The sequence below is a fragment of the Xenopus laevis genome, chromosome 6S (genome assembly GCF_017654675.1).
Source record: "Xenopus laevis strain J_2021 chromosome 6S, Xenopus_laevis_v10.1, whole genome shotgun sequence".
In the NCBI taxonomy this organism is placed as follows: domain Eukaryota; kingdom Metazoa; phylum Chordata; class Amphibia; order Anura; family Pipidae; genus Xenopus; species Xenopus laevis.
Genome location: NC_054382.1, coordinates 12,469,827 through 12,488,030, shown reverse-complemented (window position 1 = coordinate 12,488,030; position 18,204 = coordinate 12,469,827). Strand labels below are relative to the sequence as shown.

The window sequence follows — 18,204 nt, the reverse complement described above, 5'->3', positions numbered from 1 at the left end:
ATTACAGCAGAGAGGGGAGGAGGGAGAGAGGAGCAAACTGAGCATGCTCAAGCCCTAGCCTGGGAGGTTTATGCTGAAGTCTGATACAGAAGTCCATGAGTACACAATAGAAGGAAAGAAATGCTGTGTTTCTTTTGACAGAGGACTCAGAGCAGCATTACTTTGAGGGTTTACTGGTGTATTTATATAGACCTTTCTGATAAAGCTTACTTAGTTTTAGCCTTTCCTTCTCCTTTAATAGCCGGCCTTTAATGAACTTTATAATCTCAGTATTTGCTATTATATTCTGCTTGCAGAACAGAGAAAGAACAGCTTTTCCCTGCATCTGCTTTCAAGCAATCAAAGGCGAGTCTTGTGCTGTACTTACTGATCTAACTGCGCGGTCTCTTTGGCTACGGGTTGCAAATCATTCTTCATCAGGTCCCAAATGTATATGCAGAAAGCAGCATCCAGAACGAAGAACACAGTGGGCCTTGTTAGTGACCATTGCAGCGCAGCGACTGATTGGCCGCCAGTGCTGTTGCTCCACTGCATGATGGGAAACTCTGCACCCAGGCTATGCAGTCTTATACACCCATCAGAGCACCCTGCCTTTATGAAACAGAACAAAGAGAGATTATCAGATAATGGGGATAATTATGCAGGTTGTTTACCTAATGAAATCAATAAAATGTCATTCTAAGCAGCTTTCCAACATACGGTCATTATACATTCACTGGTTTTAGGGCTGGGACACACTGGGCGATTTGGGGAGATTTAGTCGGCTGGCGACTAATCGCCGCGACTTTCCACGACCAATCTTCCCCGAATGCTTCCCCTCGCTCTGCGCCTGGCTAAAATGAAAAATCGCCTGCGCTAATCACACGCGGCGATTCGTTTTCCGAAGTCGCCCGAAGTTTCCTCGTGAGGCAACTTCGGGCGACTTCGGAAAACGAATCGCCGCGTGTGATTAGCGCAGGCGATTTTTTATTCTAGCCAGGCGCAGAGCGAGGGGAAGCATTCGGGGTGAAAAGTCGCTGCGTTTAGTCGCCAGGCGACTAAATCTACCCAAATCGCCCAGTGTGTCCCTACCCTTAAAGTTGTTTGTAAATGCAGTTGCTATTGAAAGTGGTATCTGCCTCATTCTGTCAGGTTTCTTATAAAAACGGTACACATTTTTTAATTAAAGTATATTGGAGATAGGTTTCTTTTTCATTAAAGAAATTAAAAATGGGATTATATTTTTTTGCCTTTACATGCCCTTTAAGTCCCCTGATTTTACGTTTTCCCGCATTTTACATTTTTTATTTGTGATCCCACCAATTTATAATGCATTTCAATGGGTGTATTTCCCTGATTTTAGATCATGTTTTCCCGGATTTTCCATAAATATTTTGTCCTGATGTTCCCAGAAATTACTGTTTGTCTCCTGTGATTGTTATTATTGGTCAAATAAAGAGGTTTAAAATACTAACCAGATGTATATTTTGCCTTGGTTCTGCCTGTAAATGGTCAATTCCAATTAGTCTGTCCCTTATACAGTCCTGCACCAATCACTTTTAGGTTTTGTATGTGACTGACAGAGAGTCTTGCACAAGCCCCCCATAGTGTAACATTAACACTGCAATGTTTAACCCTTGTTATTAACACACTAAATACTGTATCTCCAAGTAAACCCGATTCCTGTGCTTATATCCTTTCAGTATTGAAGAAAAAGTTCCTTTAACACATTTCCCTGATTTTACATTTTTCCCAGATTTTAGATAATTTTTTCCTGGTCCCCTGAAAAACGTAAAATGGGGGTTCTACTGTCTCTGTCTACTGTTCTCCTCTAGGTTTGTTTCATAGTTGCTTCTGCTACACTGTTTCACAAGTCAGAGCCAGGAGTACAGAGGATAGCCAGACATATAACGCTTTTAAATTACATTTACAAACCGCTTTAAAACCAGTTACATTTTATAAAGATTGTATACTAGAAAGTTGTAGTTAGAATTACATTGTGTATCCTGTGCTTAAATGGCTGCCCCCATGGCTACACAGCAGCTTGTTTATATAAACTATAGTAGTACTTATCTGTTATCTACTGTGTATCCTGTGCTTGAATGGCTGCCCCCATGGCTACACAGCAGCTTGTTTATATAAACTATAGTAGTACTTATCTGTTATCTACTGTGTATCCTGTGCTTGAATGGCTGCCCCCATGGCTACACAGCAGCTTGTTTATATAAACTATAGTAGTACTTATCTATTATCTACTGTGTATCCTGTGCTTGAATGGCTGCCCCCATGGCTACACAGCAGCTTGTTTATATAAACTATAGTAGTACTTATCTGTTATCTACTGTGTATCCTGTGCTTGAATGGCTGTCCCCATGGCTACACAGCAGCTTGTTTATATAAACTATAGTAGTACTTATCTGTTATCTACTGTATATCCTGTGCTTGAATGGCTGCCCCCATGGCTACACAGCAGCCTGTTTATATAAACTATAGTTGTGTTTCTTGAAGCAACCGCACAAGTTTTACCAGTACAGCGCAACAGTACATTATATTGTCATTCCTTTAAAACACTTTCATGTTTTGGTGTTGCTTTTCCTTTAATGTGGGTAGCAGAATGCCATGTCCTTTTGTCCCTATGGTCATTAGTACAGTGTACATATGTCCTATAGACACCAGCTTTTTTCACTGATGCTATCCTAATATAAGGGATGCATAAGGAAAACATTGTTTCTTTAATTTGGCTGAATACTAAATCCTCCAGAGAAAAATTCAGCTGAACGGCTTACTGAATATGAAGCCTAATTTAAAGGGGACCTGTCACCCTAAGAAATAATTCCAAATTCTTTTCTATCATGTTAGATGAGCAAAATAAACTACGGTATATTTATTATTTAAATTTTGTTTTCTTCAGTCTTGGAATTACACAATCACAACAAGCAGGCAGGCGCCATTTTGATACACTGTTATTAAGACAAATTGTGTATCATCCCAAAATCTTTTGTATGCACCAGAATTGAGAATCTAATGCCCTACATAATTATAGAGCCTGAGGAGGGAAGGGGAAATGTAAGAAGTGCAGTGAAATGTAGAAAGTTCTGATTGGAAAGTAAAAGTAAAAGATTGCCCCACCTCTATGCCTCAAGCACAGAGGCGGGGCAGATATTTGATTGACAGTTCAGATATTCAAACAGCGTTATAACACGTATGGATGTTTTAATGAAAAATAGAATTTGTGTTTCATATTTAATTTGCAAAGGGCTTTAATTTTGCAGCTTTTTATGTGTAGGTGACGGGTCCACTTTAAATCTAAAACAGAAACAGTAAATTTAAAAATTCTAATTTGTTCAGTTTGGTTGAACATTCAGCATTCGGCTCATAGGATGTGCCCAACCAAAACCTGAATTTGATGCATATTCATTTATACTGTAGCATTTCCCTTGCTGTCATACCAGAAATGCAGGTGCGCCAAAAGGTGAGAAGTCGATGGCCGTGACCTTGGATGGTGTCAGCTTTCCATGTCGAGGCTGATACTGCTTTGATGGTTCTGTTAATCCATATCGTGTGCCTCGTACTACAATGCCCTGGTGGGGAAAAATTAGCATTGTAAATATAATCATAAATGTCATCTTAATGTTAAAAATAGGGAGGCACCGAATCCAGGATTCTGTTCGGGACTCAGCCAGGATTCAGCATTTTTCAACAGGATTTGGATTCGCCCGAATCTTTGTGCCTGGCCGAACCGAATCCTAATTTGCATATGTAAATTAGGGGCAGTAAAGAAATCACATGACTTTTCATCACAAAAGAAGAATTTTTCCACTTTCTGACCCTTATTTGCATATGCAAATTAAGATTCAGATTCTGTATTCGGCCGAATCTTTCACCAAGGATTCCGGGATTCGTCTGAATTCCAAATAGTGGGTTCGGTGCATCCCTAGTTAAAAATAGTCTTAAATAACATTTATCTTTCAAACATTAACAAATGTTATGATGGTAAAGAGAAGCAAATGTAAATTGTGTGTGACAGTTACCTTTAAAAGCCGGACGTTTTTGTAGCCGAATTCTTGTTAGCACCTCCGCCGAGGGTGCAGCAATATTATCCAAGAGAGTTGTAGTTAAACAAGAACAGGCGAAACTGCAGGTTAACTGCTCAAACTTCTGTGTTTATTCTCAGCACTACATGCTTCGAGTCCTGTGAGGCAGCCTGAGAATAAACACAGAAGTTTGAGCAGTTAACCTGCAGTTTGGCCTGTTCCTGTTTAACTACAACTCTCTTGGATGGTAAAGAGAAGGTTATGGCACAGACTATTATGTGAATATAGTCTGAATTTATATGCATTTATTAGGGATGCACCGAATCCAGGATTTGGTTCGGGATTCGGTTCGGCAGAATCTTTCACCAAGGATTCGGGATTCGTCTGAATTCCAAATAGTAGATTCAGTGCATCCCTAGTAAATAGTCTAAATAACATTTATCTTTCAAACATTAACAATGTTATGACGGTAAAGAGAATTGTTATGGCACAGTCTATTATGTGAATATATTCTGAATATATATGCATTTATTAGGGATGCACCGAATCCAGGATTCAGTTCAGAATTCGGTTCGGGATTCGGATAGGATTCAGCCTTTTTCAGCTTGGTTCGACTGAATCCTTGCTCCAGACCACCCAAAAAATCAAATTAGGGGAGGGAAGGGAAATCACGTGACTTTTCGTCACAAAGGAAGTAAAAAAAACTGTTCCCCCATTTTTTTCCTTTGCCGCTCTTAATTTTGCATATGCAAATTCAGATTCGGATTGGGTTCGGTATTCGGCTAAATCTTTCACAAAGGATTCGAGGATTCGCCGAATTCTAAATAGTGAATTTGGTGAATCCCTAGCATTTATACATTAGAGGTGAGAGCTGCCATGCTGTTTTGGTGGGGTTCTCTACATTGATATCAGTACAACTGTTGCATGTAATTATGACCAATCTGGCACCGTTACACGTATGTGATAATGTTATAATATTATATAAAGATTGCATCTACAAATACAAGCAATAATAATACAAGCCCATGTATAAACAGAAATGGACGGGGAAGGAATTTCTCTGCACACAATATACTGTTCCCTAAACTGTCAAACAAAAACAAAATGGCAGCTCCCATCTACATGCATTAATTTAATTATACGGAGAAGACGTGTCCTGTCTACACAATAAATTTCCCCCTCTCATATCCATGTAAGGGTAAATAAAATACACTACATGGGGAGGCACATTTATCAAAGGTCGAATTTCGAATTCATGTTTTTTTTTTAACTCTAATAAATTTGAATATACTCGAAATTTGATTGGGGGGGTTATTTTCCGTCAGGAAAGCTAGTAACATGTCCAAATTGGTTCCTGGACCTCTACGATTGACTTATACATGAACTCGGCAGGTTTTAGGTGGCGAATAGTCAAATTCGAATTTTTAAAGGGCCAGAGTTTGATAAACCTCGAAATTCGCATTCAAATTAAAATTCGAATCGAGTTTGGATAATTCAAAATTTGAATTTGAGAGTTTTGACCATAAAAAAATTCGAAAATTCTAATTCAATTTTCAATTCAACTCTTAATAAATCTGCCCCATAATAATATGAATGATCATTGTAAAGCAGTGTAGACCATAATAGCACTATATAATGGATAATATCAATTTAACAGAACACTTACAATATCTGTTCCAATAACAAAATGATTGGAGTCCTGAGGCAGAAACTTTATATTCAGGGTCTGGGGGACCCCCAGGGATAAGACATCTTTGGAGAAAAAACTAAAAAAATAAAGTGTAAAAAAAAAAAAAGTTTTATGAGTTGATCTTCAGGTCTGAATTGAGATCTAAAATAAGCCCTTGCGTTGCAAGTACATAAAGCCCCAAACAGCTCCCACTGAGCCAACGAATAGTGACTGTCTATGGTATCTTATAACAACCCTTCAGTCATTCACCTGAATTTACAGGTCTGGTGATGAAATGAGAAGGAAAGCTACCAAGGCAGTTTATTGCCAATAGATTAGCCACAACAGTGCAAGCTAGAACATTGTGCTTTTCTATGCATGAGTAAACAGCTCTAGAAGCTCTCTATTTCTTTAGGATATCAGCTGCCATATTAGCTTGCTGTGACATCACTTCCTGCCCGAGTCTCTCCCTGCTCACTCATAGCTCTGAGCTCAGATTACTGCAGCCTCCCTGCAGGGAAAGGAGCAAACTGAGCATGCTCAAGCCCAAGCCCTGGAGGTTTGAGATGAAAACAGGAAGTCTGATACAGAAGCCCATGAGTACATAATAGAAGGACAAAAATGAGGTGTTTCTTTGTAACAGAGGACCCAGAGCAGCATTACTTTGAGGGTTAACTAGTGTAATCATATAGACCTTACTTAGTTTTAAATAGGATTGCACCGACTCCACTATTTTGGATTCAGCTGAACCCCCGAATCCTTCACAAAAGACAAGGCGGAATACCAAACCTGAATCCTAATTTGCATATGCAAATTAGGGGTGGGAAGGGGAAAACATTTTTTACTTCCTTGTTTAGTGACAAAAAGTCACACAATTTCCCTCCCGCCTTTAATTTGCATATGCAAATTAGGATTCTGATTTAGCTTGGCCTGGCAGAAGGATTCGGCCGAATCTGAATCCTGCTGAAAAAGGCAGAATCCTGGCCGAATCCCGAATCAAATCCTGGATTCAGTGCATCCCTAGATTTAACATTTCCTTCTCCTTTAAAGGGCACCAATCATGACCAAAATCATTTACTAAGTAAATACACTAAAGTTCAAGAAATCTGATTTTTAAAACAGTTAGAATTGTTTGTATAATGTAAATCATCAGCTCACTATTCCTTCTGCAAGATCTCCCCTATCTCCCCTGCAGTTCTAGCTGAGGCAGCCATCTTGGATTTCACTGGCTCCTCCTACCTATATCTTCCCAGCCAACTGTAGCTCTGAAATCTCGCACATGCTCAGTTGAAATTCCTTGCTTGCTTATCAACCCTTCTAAGCTATTTTCAAATCAGCCAAACCTGTGTGTTAGCTGCTGTTCAGTAGTGCTGCCACCTGCTGGACGTTAGTGTGTGCCCTTCATTTGCATAATGACTTTACCAGCAGGGGACAAGATAGGGAAATCTGATACTTCTAGTGGAGGAGTTTACTAAAACAAGGCATTCTGGGTAGAATACTCAAAGCAGTGTTACAATTTGAGCATGTTCCTGAAATTTGCATATTAGAGTTTCTGTTATAGTCTCAGTATGGCCTCCCTCAGTGAAAGAACCCATTCGACAAAGTAAGGGATTTTTTTAAAACCTGCAGTTTTTTCAAAAACTATATATGTAGTTTGATTAAACGTGTTTAGCTTGTAATGGTCAGATTGTTAATATGTGTTTGAGTTTGGCTGTGATAGGTGCCCTTTAAGGACTTTAAGCCTGCAACTATAATGCTTTTTTGCCAATTATCTCCCCTGGATGTAAATGGCTGCTGTATGAGACATTATGTATGTCAGCTGTGAGACATGAAAGAACCACTAACTTGTGTGTGTCACATAGTGTTCGTGAGGACTTTTAAAATTTTTCATGCATGTTCATGGAATCCAAGAGTCAACAAGAGACAGCAGCGTGTACATTTTTGTGGCCTAAAAGAGAACACGGTCACAACAGAAATGAAAAGGCCAATATGGATCCCAAAATCACCACAGCAACACTTAGCCGTTCCTACTACAGCTCCTTATAACAGCATGTAGGAACAAACATTTTATGGCTAGGAAATCGATGCTCACTTACTTGCTATCAAGATGTATTGAGGAGCTATGGACCAATTTTATTTTCCCTCCGGGTATTAAACCTAGGAAATACAAGGAAGTGTTCAAATCTGTTCATACTACATAAAGTGAGGGGCAGATTTAGTGCAAAAACATAACTGTCATCAAAATTGTTTTGTCCTGGTGTACATATGTTTGAGAAAAATCAGCATGTTTTAAGAGGTGTCCTTTTAATTTCTAATTTATATATATATATATATATATATATATATATATATATATATATATATATATATATATATATATATATATATATATATATATATATATATACACACACACACACTGTATTTATTTTATTAATAGACCTGGTGGAGAACTGACTTCACGACACTGTTGGAAGAACCAGAGAACAGAAATGGATATGCAAATATTGCTTTCAGTTCCAATTATATTAACATATAACATTAAAACCCTTTCAAAATTTTAATATGTGTATCCATGTGAATGTTGTTTACAATTATATTTAACTTGTACTATTTATACTCACTGGGAGTCATTTATAAACACTGGGTAACTTTGCACCTGGCAGTAACTTAGGTGAATGCTTTCACTGTTCAACCTGCAGCGATTCACCGATTGGTTGAAAAGGGTTACTGTCCAGATGCAAATTTGCCCAATGTTTCTAAATGAGCCCCATTATCGATAAAGCTTTTGGTGAAGTTGTAAGCTCTGTTACGGAAGTGCCTGTCTTTGCTAATTACACTGCATGTACTTACCTAAATCATTCTGTGAGCCTGCCAAATCCACTTTCCTAAGCTCCACCACCACCTGCAATAATAGGAGATGTATGGCAGCCAAAATGATAACTAGTTACATAGGAGGGATTATGCTAAAAGAAAAGAGAAAAATTATCCCATTTTATACCCCTGATGCATCATCATATCGTTGCATAGAATCTTAGCAGGTCTGACCAACTCCATATGTTCTATGTATATAATTCATTTGATTTAGTTGTATGATCACATCTACGCAATATGTTGGCGCTATATAAATACATGTTAATAATAAATAATAAAAGCGTGAATGGTTCAGGAAATGAGATGATGTGATACTCACCCATAGCACAAGGTGTGCACTTTCATCCAGGGAGGCTATCTGGAAGGAAAACCCTGAGACTGTGGAATGAAAAATAAGACTATAGAAGGTATTTGTACAATTAAATCACAGGCATTTATTAATGAACAAGCCTACGCAAAGGGGCACATTTACCTAGGGTCGAATATCGAGGGTTAATTAACCCTCGGTATTCGACTGCCGAATTAAAATCCTTCGAATATCGAAGGATTTTGCGCAATTTGTTCGATCCAACGATAGAAGGATTTTAATCCATCGATCGAAGGATTTTCCTTCGATCAGAAAAGTGTTGGCAAGCCTATGGGGACCTTCCCCATAGGCTAACTTTGGCCTCAGTAGGTTTAAGGTGGCGAACTAGGGGGTCGAAAATATTTTTAAAGAGACAGTACTTCGATTATCGAATAGTCTAACGATTTTTAGTTCGAATCGCTCGATTCGAAGTCGAAGGTCGTAGTGGAAGTAGCCAATTCGATGGTCGAAGTAGCCAAAAAAAACATTCGAAAATCGAACTATTTTCCTCTATTCCTTCACTCGAGCTTGGTGAATGGGCCCCAAAGTAATGTGTTATATCTACCGCTCTCCCGCCACTCCACTTTTCCTGCATTGGTGGTGCTGGTCCTCCACTGACCTGGCTAGGTCCCTCAGCAACTGAAGAAAATTCACGAATCCAAACACACACTATTATCTGCAGTCGGGGACGTGGCCCCTCTTTTTATTAATATTCCACCAACAAGATTAATGTTTCGGGGGGTTTTAACCTCCCTTCATCAGGATAAAATCTCAAATGTGCCACACACCTATATGTGCAAAACCCCACCATTTTTCTCCCACAATTCAATACTTTGCCATATATCTAGAGTTTTAGTTCAGTACATCCTCCTTGCAGTTCTCCCTTATTATATCCCCGTTCATGGAATTTATTTACCAAATCATCAGCCTGATTCATCACAAAGACAAAGTAATTCGTCTAGCCCTTTATAAATTGGCTTTTTGGCAATCCTCTAGTAATCCCGTTTACATTACAGGTGAAAAATATCCAAGGGATAACTATGGAATTTGGTGGTAGTTAGAAATCACTGGTAGTGAGTAATGTTGTTAATATGTTATTCATGAGATTGATGCACTTTTCTACTATTTTACTGTTTTACACTTTATTATGAAACACTGTTAATGAGCTTTTGAATTGTGGATGTCCATTATGAAATAGGTCCATTATGGAATTGGATTTACACTGTAAGGGGTTAAAAACTAGATGTATGGCAAAGTATTGAATTGTGGGAGAAAAAATGAATTTATTCAACACAAAATTGTTTTAAGTTGGTTGAATTTGCACAAATAAATGCCTGAAGTGAGACCCCCTGCATTCTCTGTTTTTTTAAAACCTGATTTGCAGTGTCACTCTGTGGCAATAGCAATGCAACGAAGACAAATAAATAAATCATCTCTGAAAAAAGCAAAATACGAGATTTACTGTACCTTCCTGAGAAGAGAGCAGTGATAGTCCATGATCTTTATAAGCTGCACTGGGCACGGGTTCTATTGCCCTTACCGAGCCTCTGTGGGTTATCGGAGTAAAAACACCATCTGTAATTGAACATACAAAACTTTATATTAATGGGGCCAATTCACACAGTGAAATAAGATTACAGAACTGCCAATGCAGCGACTGGTTCCAAGTTAAGAACAGTGATTTTCTTTCAAAGTGGGAACACTGTCCTTTTTAGGCTGCTGAATAAAGAGGTACCAACCAGTGGAAAAGGTGGCAGATCTAAATGTCCAGTTTGTATCAGCGATCTTCATAGTATGATGCATAGTGGGGTCTTCCCGTAGATCCCACACTGCCACTGACCCATCAACTGTTCCAGCAAACACTAGGGCTGCTCTGCCAGGGCTAAAACAACAGCACTTTACCTGCAGGATTAAACACAGCAACATTTTAAACAGTCACTGAACATTAGAATATTACAGATATGGCAAATGGAAAATGAAAATAACAGTACAAAAGTACCTCAAAACTATGTGGACTAAAACGTATTTAAAAATCTAGACTGTTCTGAATAGGTCCTTCATTGTGTTAAGGCGGCATACACAAAATGATCAAGGAGGCCACCAAAATAGCAGATCTCTACCCGATATGCCCACCTAAAGTGGACAATACTGGGCTTTATAGGAATTGTTCAGTGTAAAAATAAAAACTGGGTAAATACATAGGCTGTGCAAAATAAAAAATGTTTCTAATATAGTTAGTAAGCCAAAAATGTAATGTATAAAAGACTGGAGTGAATGGATGTGTAACATAATAGGCAGAACACTACTTCCTGCTTTGCAGCTCTCTTGCTTTCCACTGATTGATTACCATCCAGTGACCAATCAGTGACTTGAGGGGGAGGGCACATGAGTTATAACTGTTGCTTTTGAATCAGAGCTGAATGCTGAGGATCAATTGCAAACTCACTGAACAGTTATGTCCCATGTGGCCCCCCTTCAAGTCACTGACTAATTCAGAGTAGAGAGCTGAAAAGCAGGAAGTAGTGTTCTGGCTATTATTTTAGACATCCAGTCACTCCAGCCTTTATAGATTGCATTTTTGACTAACAAACTATATTAGAAATATTTTTTATTTTGCACATCCTATCTATTTACCCAGTTTTTACATTTACACTGAACTGTTCCTTTAAGATGGCATACACTATAACATTGAGGAGGTCATCAAACTAGAACATCTCTTCCTAAATATGCCCACCTAAGGTGGACAATACCAATGATCTTTGGCTCTACAGCCCATTCAATGGGAGAATCAAACCCAATGGGCCAGATATCATAGGGTGGGCCCATCAGAGGTCCCCATACACAGCGTATATATGCAGAAAACAGATGGCAGCACCCTCCATTAGATGGGATACGAAAAACAAAAAAGTGGTGTGCAGGGTCAAAGGGTATATAGATAACATGAAGTAGAAGAAAAGAAAAACATTTGACCCATATATTTGCACCCCACACTGTATCAGTCAAAGGTCCCCACCATATGATTTCTATTAAATCTTAACCTCTAAGTATCAAGAATAAAATAGTATAGAGTGTCTAGAAAACGCCAAAGTTAAAATACCATTAGGAGAGTAAAGCTGAATCGACTCAAAGTCACCAGCTTATGGACGGGTTTCAGAGGATTAAAACACGAATAGGTAACTGTTCTCAGTCACAAAACCGCATATCCTCTATTCTGGGGTTTTGGGTAATTATTGCAGTATTGGGGATATACAGATGTTATAGGAATCAGTCTGGTTGCTTTTGGGTAATTATTGCGGTATTGGGGATATACAGATGTTATAGGAATCAGTCTGGTTGCTTTTGGGTAATTATTGCGGTATTGGGGATATACAGATGTTATAGGAATCAGTCTGGTTGCTTTTGGGTAATTATTGCGGTATTGGGGATATACAGATGTTATAGGAATCAGTCTGGTTGCTTTTGGGTAATTATTGCAGTATTGGGGATATACAGATGTTATAGGAATCAGCCAATGTCTGGTTGCTCGCTTAAGCAACAAAATGCGGCACTATGGGTCACTCGCACCACTCCCTAATGCAAGTGACACGTGAGCGTCCGAGAGCCGGCCCTCTATTCCACCCACACCGTTACCTAAGCTAGTAAAGACATCTCAGATGCCATTCCAGGAATTAACGGAGTCCTGCCTGCAACCGATTCTGCCGAGGTCAGCCCCAAACCGACACGAGAACTGCATGCATGGAGTTTTCTAGACACTCATATACTATTTTGTTCTTGATAATTAAAGGTTAAGTTTTAATAGTATTCATATGGTGGGAACCTTTGACTAAAACAGGGGGGGGTGCAAATATGTGGGTCAAACTTTTTTCTTTTCTTCTCCTTCATGTTAAATAGTGTATGTCCCCATACACAGGCAGATAAACTGACAAAATTGGTCTAAAGGGCCTGACTCGACAGATTAAATCTACAGTGTATGGCTACCTTTACACTAGATCTCCAACTCCAGTTTACCAACAATACAACATACTCTATTGTTACTGCTCTTAGTCACCAATCAGCTGTGACAGGTAACAATGAATTTAAAGTGTACTTGTGTGGGAAAGGCTAGGCTACTATCCTAAATCGCACAAGCCTGAAAACAGTCAGCTAGCAATAGACAAGATATTCTTTGGACTGTGTCATATAAAGTGACGTGTTTTCTACCTCTGCATCACAGATGAGGACTTTTTGAGGAGTAGAGGGTTCCCATACGTTCCACACACAGATAATATAGCTGTTGTCCAGACGTACAATGCTGGGATCCTTGCATAATCCATGTAGTGTAAGGAGCATATGCCTTTGGGTTGGGGAGAAGTGTAAATGGTACACCTGCCGGGCTACAAGCAAAATTATTTACTGTTACCGGGAGGGAAGAAGCGGAGAAGCACAAGAGCTCACTAGCAAAAGATAGGTATAAATGTTACCTTGAAGAAATGGGAGGCTGGTGTTTAATTGGAAGCAGCCATCACTGATGGACATGCAAGGCTCTTTGGACTGGACATTCCAGTCTGACTGTTTCTCAGCTCGATCCTCTTCAAGTAGAACTGCAATCACCTTAGCAGCAATTGAAAGCATGAGTGTCAGACAATGTTGAATAATGGTACTTTTGGTTAATCTGCATCATAGCAGAAATTGAAGGATGATGGGTAATGCAATTACCAACTGCATGCTGGGTAGCAAGCCTTGCACCAAAAAAAGTTCTTATCACTTATACACAGGGCTAAACGGTGTTACCTGGCAGGCAGACTGGAGAAAGCTTGTTAATCTTTGGGAGTCAATCTTTGCTGCGGTCGTCAAATTCTCGGAAGCATCACTTTTGTGCCCTGGATTTCAGAAAGGAGACAACAGTAAGAGTAGATTCAAGTGAATGGTCACCTTGAAATGAGTTTAGGTTGTTGCATACAATGTTATTCAAAGGCAACTGCATCTGTATAACAATAATCACCTCCGGAGACAACAGTGCCCTCTCCTGGATGCTGAGTCCACTGTTCTTCAATGTCTATTTCTTCAGTTTGTACTTCCCTGTCAACATTGTCTTCATTGCACTGAACGTAGGCCTGAAATAAGCATAGAGATGGAGTAGCAATGAGGATGATATGTCAATGTGCAGGCATTCATTCTGAAATCTCACTCCATTAGTTCCACTCTCCCCCTTCAGTTTACCATTCCATACAAGAGTTTACCATTCTAAAGGGGAGTGAGATTGGGGGTTGACCTGTGTGGTGGTAGAGATAATGTAAGGGGCAGATTTATCAAGAGTGAAATAGCAAATTCAGATTTGGATACGAATTTTCGAGCGTCCAAATTCACACATTCAAATTTTAATCCCTCAAATTCGAATGTAAATTTGAATGTGAGATTTGTCACACCTCGACCATAGAAACAGTCCTAAATGGAATATTCGTTGAAGCAAAAACTAAAACAAAGGCGGGATAGACTTACTGCTAGATGAGAAAGGAGCCCAGATGATTTAAAAGTAGAAAATCTTTATTAGGACATATTCAAACCTAGCGCGTTTTGTGCCAAGGGTGGGCACTTACTCATAGGCTTGATAGGAGCACCGGCCCGGGGTTTCAGGTAAGTAAATACATTCACTTGGGGGTGCCTAACATCTGGCACCCCAAGTGGAAGAAGACTTTCCTTCTCCTTTAATAGCCTTCCTGACATTCGAGTTTCTTTTTTTTTTCAGGAGAAAAACTCGATTCGTATGAATCAAATACAAATCCAATATGATTCGAATTTTTGGGTCGGAACCATTAGATCGAATATTAGACATTCAATTTTTTTCTTAAATAACCTCCCATTTGAATTGTGAGTATATTCAAATTAAAAAAAAAATTCAAATGAGTTCGAAATTCGACCTTTGATAAATGGGCCTCTAAGTGTGAAATGGAGAATAGTGATTAGTACAGGTATGGGACCTGTTATCCAGAATGCTCGGGACCTGGGGTTTTCCGGATAACGGATCTTTCCGTAATTTGGGTCTTCATGCCTTAAGTCTACTAGAAATTCATTTAAACATTAAATAAACCCAATAGGCTGGTTTTGTTCCAATAAGGATCAATTATTTCTTAGTTGGTATCAAGTACAATCTACTGTTTTATTATTACAGAGAAAAAGGAAATAATTTTTAAAAATTTGGATTATTTGGATAAAATGGAGTCTATGGGAGACAGCCATTCCGTAATTCGGAGCTTTCTGGATATCTGGTTTCTGGATAAGGGATCCTATACCTGTATGTATATGTGTATGAGTTTAGCAGGGGCCTTCTTGTTTAGAAAGACTTTAGTTGCATTCATCTCTAGAAAAATCACACTAATAAAAGGCCACTAGGTGGCAGATTGGGAATGCAAATTCTAGTCTCACTCACCTGGCTTTAGTGAGAGACAGAATTTATAATACCAGTAATTACTATATGGCATTCCCCATGGGCAGTAGTGGCAAAGCATTGATTAGAGTTGTAAAGGAATCTACTAATAGAAGGAATATGGCATTTTTTCTGAGATTAATTCAGGATGTAACCGTTTCCACTGATATAGGATGCACCTTTGTGAAACATTCAGCCGAATACCATACCGAATCCTAGATTCAGTGCATCCCTATTTATTAAGCAGCATTTTAAAGACAGCCCTTTTCGTTCTGTGTTTAATATGAACATAAGTAAATATGCAGGAAAATAATATTCTGTGCATACAATATCTCATTGCTTGTTTAAGGGCTGTTCAGTGGAAAGCAAATAACATAAAAGTCCTTTGTACAACTATAGTGGAACCTCAATGACAACCCCTGATTGTAAGTTTTCCCTTATTTTACATTGTTGTTTTGTGGTCCCATGTATATATTATGCATAATAGATTTCCCTCATTTTACATTTTCCTGGATTTTCCACCATTTATTTCTGGTCCCCTGAAAAAACATAATATGGCGGTTCTCCTGTATTTTCCATTTAAAGAAATAAAAACAAATACAGGCATGGGATTATTATCCAGAATGCGCAGGACCTGTGGTTTCTCTGATTTGGATCACCATACCTTAAGTCTGCTAAAAATTATGAAAACATGAAATAAACTCAATGTTTTGTCACCTATATGGATTTATGCAGTTTAGCTACCATATAATACAAAATATTGCTTATTTATAAGGGAATAATTTTAAAAAATGTAATTATTTGCTTTAAATGGACTCAAGCTTTATGAATAACAGGTTTCTGGATACGGGATTCCATACTGTACCAAATAAAGGTTGCAAGTATTCAGTTATGTATTTTTTATTTTCCAAACAATTCCACTCTCCCCCTACCTGTTTAGTGTTTGTTCTCCCAAAATTTCGCATGTACATTTCATATTCTTTTACAGGGTGAAGGTCCAACAAGGACAGCGTAGCAGAAAAGTCTAAGTCAATCAGTCGAAGGATTTCTGTGCTGCGTTTTCTACAGAGTGAAGAACAAAACATAAAGGGGGTTATTTATTCAATTCAGAATGCCAAAAACTCGAAAATTCGATTTTTTTTAATATAAGATCCGAATTTTTAGTGGGGGAAAAACTAAAATTTTTCGAGATTTATTATACCCCGAGGATGGAAAAAGTCAGATTCCGAAAATCCTGCATCTAAGACCTACTGAGGTTGTATATAAGTCAATGGGAATGGTCCCTATCCTATTTAGAAATTTCTGTGGTCTGCGCTTGAATTAGCCCAAAATTCCGACTATTTCAGATTTTTTTGGGCAAAAATCAGAAAAATTTGGGCTTTTCGTGAAAAATGCCTGAAAAAAAATGAATGTTAATTCAAATATTCTACACAGATATGGGACCTGTGTATCCAGAATGTAAATTTAATAAAGAGCGAAGTGATTTACTAACGGGCGCAGGTGTAACTTTGCTAGCGAAGGATATAAACTCTAGATAGATAGACTACGCAAATGTTGCGGATTTTAATCAACATCTTTCGCCAGACTTGCCTTTGCCACCTCAGACCAGGCGAAGTGCAATATAGTGGAGACTTCCTCAAAAAAAATTTCAAGTCCCAAAAAACGCTGGTGACTTTTCAGTTTTTCAAGGTGATTTTTTTTTAGGGTAACCAGCTTCCCCCCTACATTTCCTAACATATGGCACATAAACTATACACTGGGCTCATGTATAGGGCAATATAACAAATTTATTTTATTTTATTAAGGTTCCCTGGGCTTGTGTAATGTAATGTATTGGCTGCAACATATAAATCCATTGAAATGTAACTTCCCGCCGTATGCAAATTAGCCAACGCTAGCGCAACTTCGCTTTGCTTGTCGAGTTAACGCTAGCGAAACTTCGCCATCGCTCGACGCCCTGGTCGCAACTACGCATTTTAGTGAATTAGCGTTGTCCTGGCGAATTTTCGCCTGCCAAAATGTGTGAGGTGTCAGCGAAGCCGTCGCTGGCGAATTTCCTGAGGTTAGTGAATTTGCCCCTATAAGAGACGATGGCTTTTGCGTAATTCAGAGTTTCTAGAATATGGATCCCATACCTGTACTAGTAACCTGTAAAAGGAACAGCAAATCCCAGATACCAGAGGTCACCTTGGGGTAAGGTTGCGACCTTTTCCAGAAAAAATTATCAGCGTTCCTATATATTTATAATTTTTCCCTATTAATTAGGGATGCACCGAATCCAGGATTCGGCCTTTTTCAGCAGGATTCGGATTTCGGATAATTTCGTGACTTTTTGTCACAAAACAAGGAAGTAATAAATGTTTTCCCCCTTCCCACCCCTAATTTGCATATGCAAATTAGGATTCGGTTTTGGTTCGGTATTCGGCCGAATCTTTCGCAAAGGGTGCATTCCAACTATTAATAACATTGGGATCAACCATAATTTTTACCGGCCAGGTGGCAACCCTACCCTGGGGGTCTATGACATGTATAAAGGTTGCAGAACTCCTCTATGTTTGCTGCTACTACTCATTTCTAGAGTCGGATATCTATTAGTTGTTATTATATATAAATATTACAATGAATAACTATACTGATCATCCCCTCTCACAGATTTCGCTTCTCTCCTACACTGAGTGCACCTTATCTTTAATTTCATAACATTGCAAATTCAAAAGAAACCTGAGCTGCAGCCAAGAGCCTGGGTATTGCACAGGTAGGAGGATGAGGACAAAGGGTCTTTACAAGTGTAAAACAGACCAGTACAATGATAAGGCTAAACTCTTACTGACCCTCTCCATAAATCTTACCAAGAACTGACTTGGAAACAGAGGGAGATTTCTTTTCCCAAGATTTGCCT

At 38.8% G+C, this 18,204-nt stretch overlaps 1 protein-coding gene across 2 annotated transcripts in view; it reads right to left on the bottom strand.

The window, feature by feature from the left end:
- The window catches only part of dync2i1.S (dynein 2 intermediate chain 1 S homeolog), a 35,455-nt gene that overhangs the window by 1,369 nt on the left and 15,882 nt on the right, over window positions 1-18,204 (bottom strand). For both annotated transcript variants that reach the window (XM_018269029.2, XM_041567359.1), the window contains exons 9-21: window positions 16,238-16,367; window positions 13,884-13,995; window positions 13,673-13,761; window positions 13,363-13,492; window positions 13,103-13,275; window positions 10,642-10,804; window positions 10,370-10,477; window positions 8,876-8,934; window positions 8,536-8,587; window positions 7,779-7,839; window positions 5,680-5,779; window positions 3,429-3,560; window positions 368-591 (exon numbers count right to left, since the gene is read on the bottom strand). In XM_018269029.2, coding sequence (XP_018124518.1) covers window positions 368-591; window positions 3,429-3,560; window positions 5,680-5,779; window positions 7,779-7,839; window positions 8,536-8,587; window positions 8,876-8,934; window positions 10,370-10,477; window positions 10,642-10,804; window positions 13,103-13,275; window positions 13,363-13,492; window positions 13,673-13,761; window positions 13,884-13,995; window positions 16,238-16,367 — 1,533 coding nt within the window. The remainder of the gene's footprint in view (window positions 1-367; window positions 592-3,428; window positions 3,561-5,679; window positions 5,780-7,778; window positions 7,840-8,535; window positions 8,588-8,875; window positions 8,935-10,369; window positions 10,478-10,641; window positions 10,805-13,102; window positions 13,276-13,362; window positions 13,493-13,672; window positions 13,762-13,883; window positions 13,996-16,237; window positions 16,368-18,204) is intronic.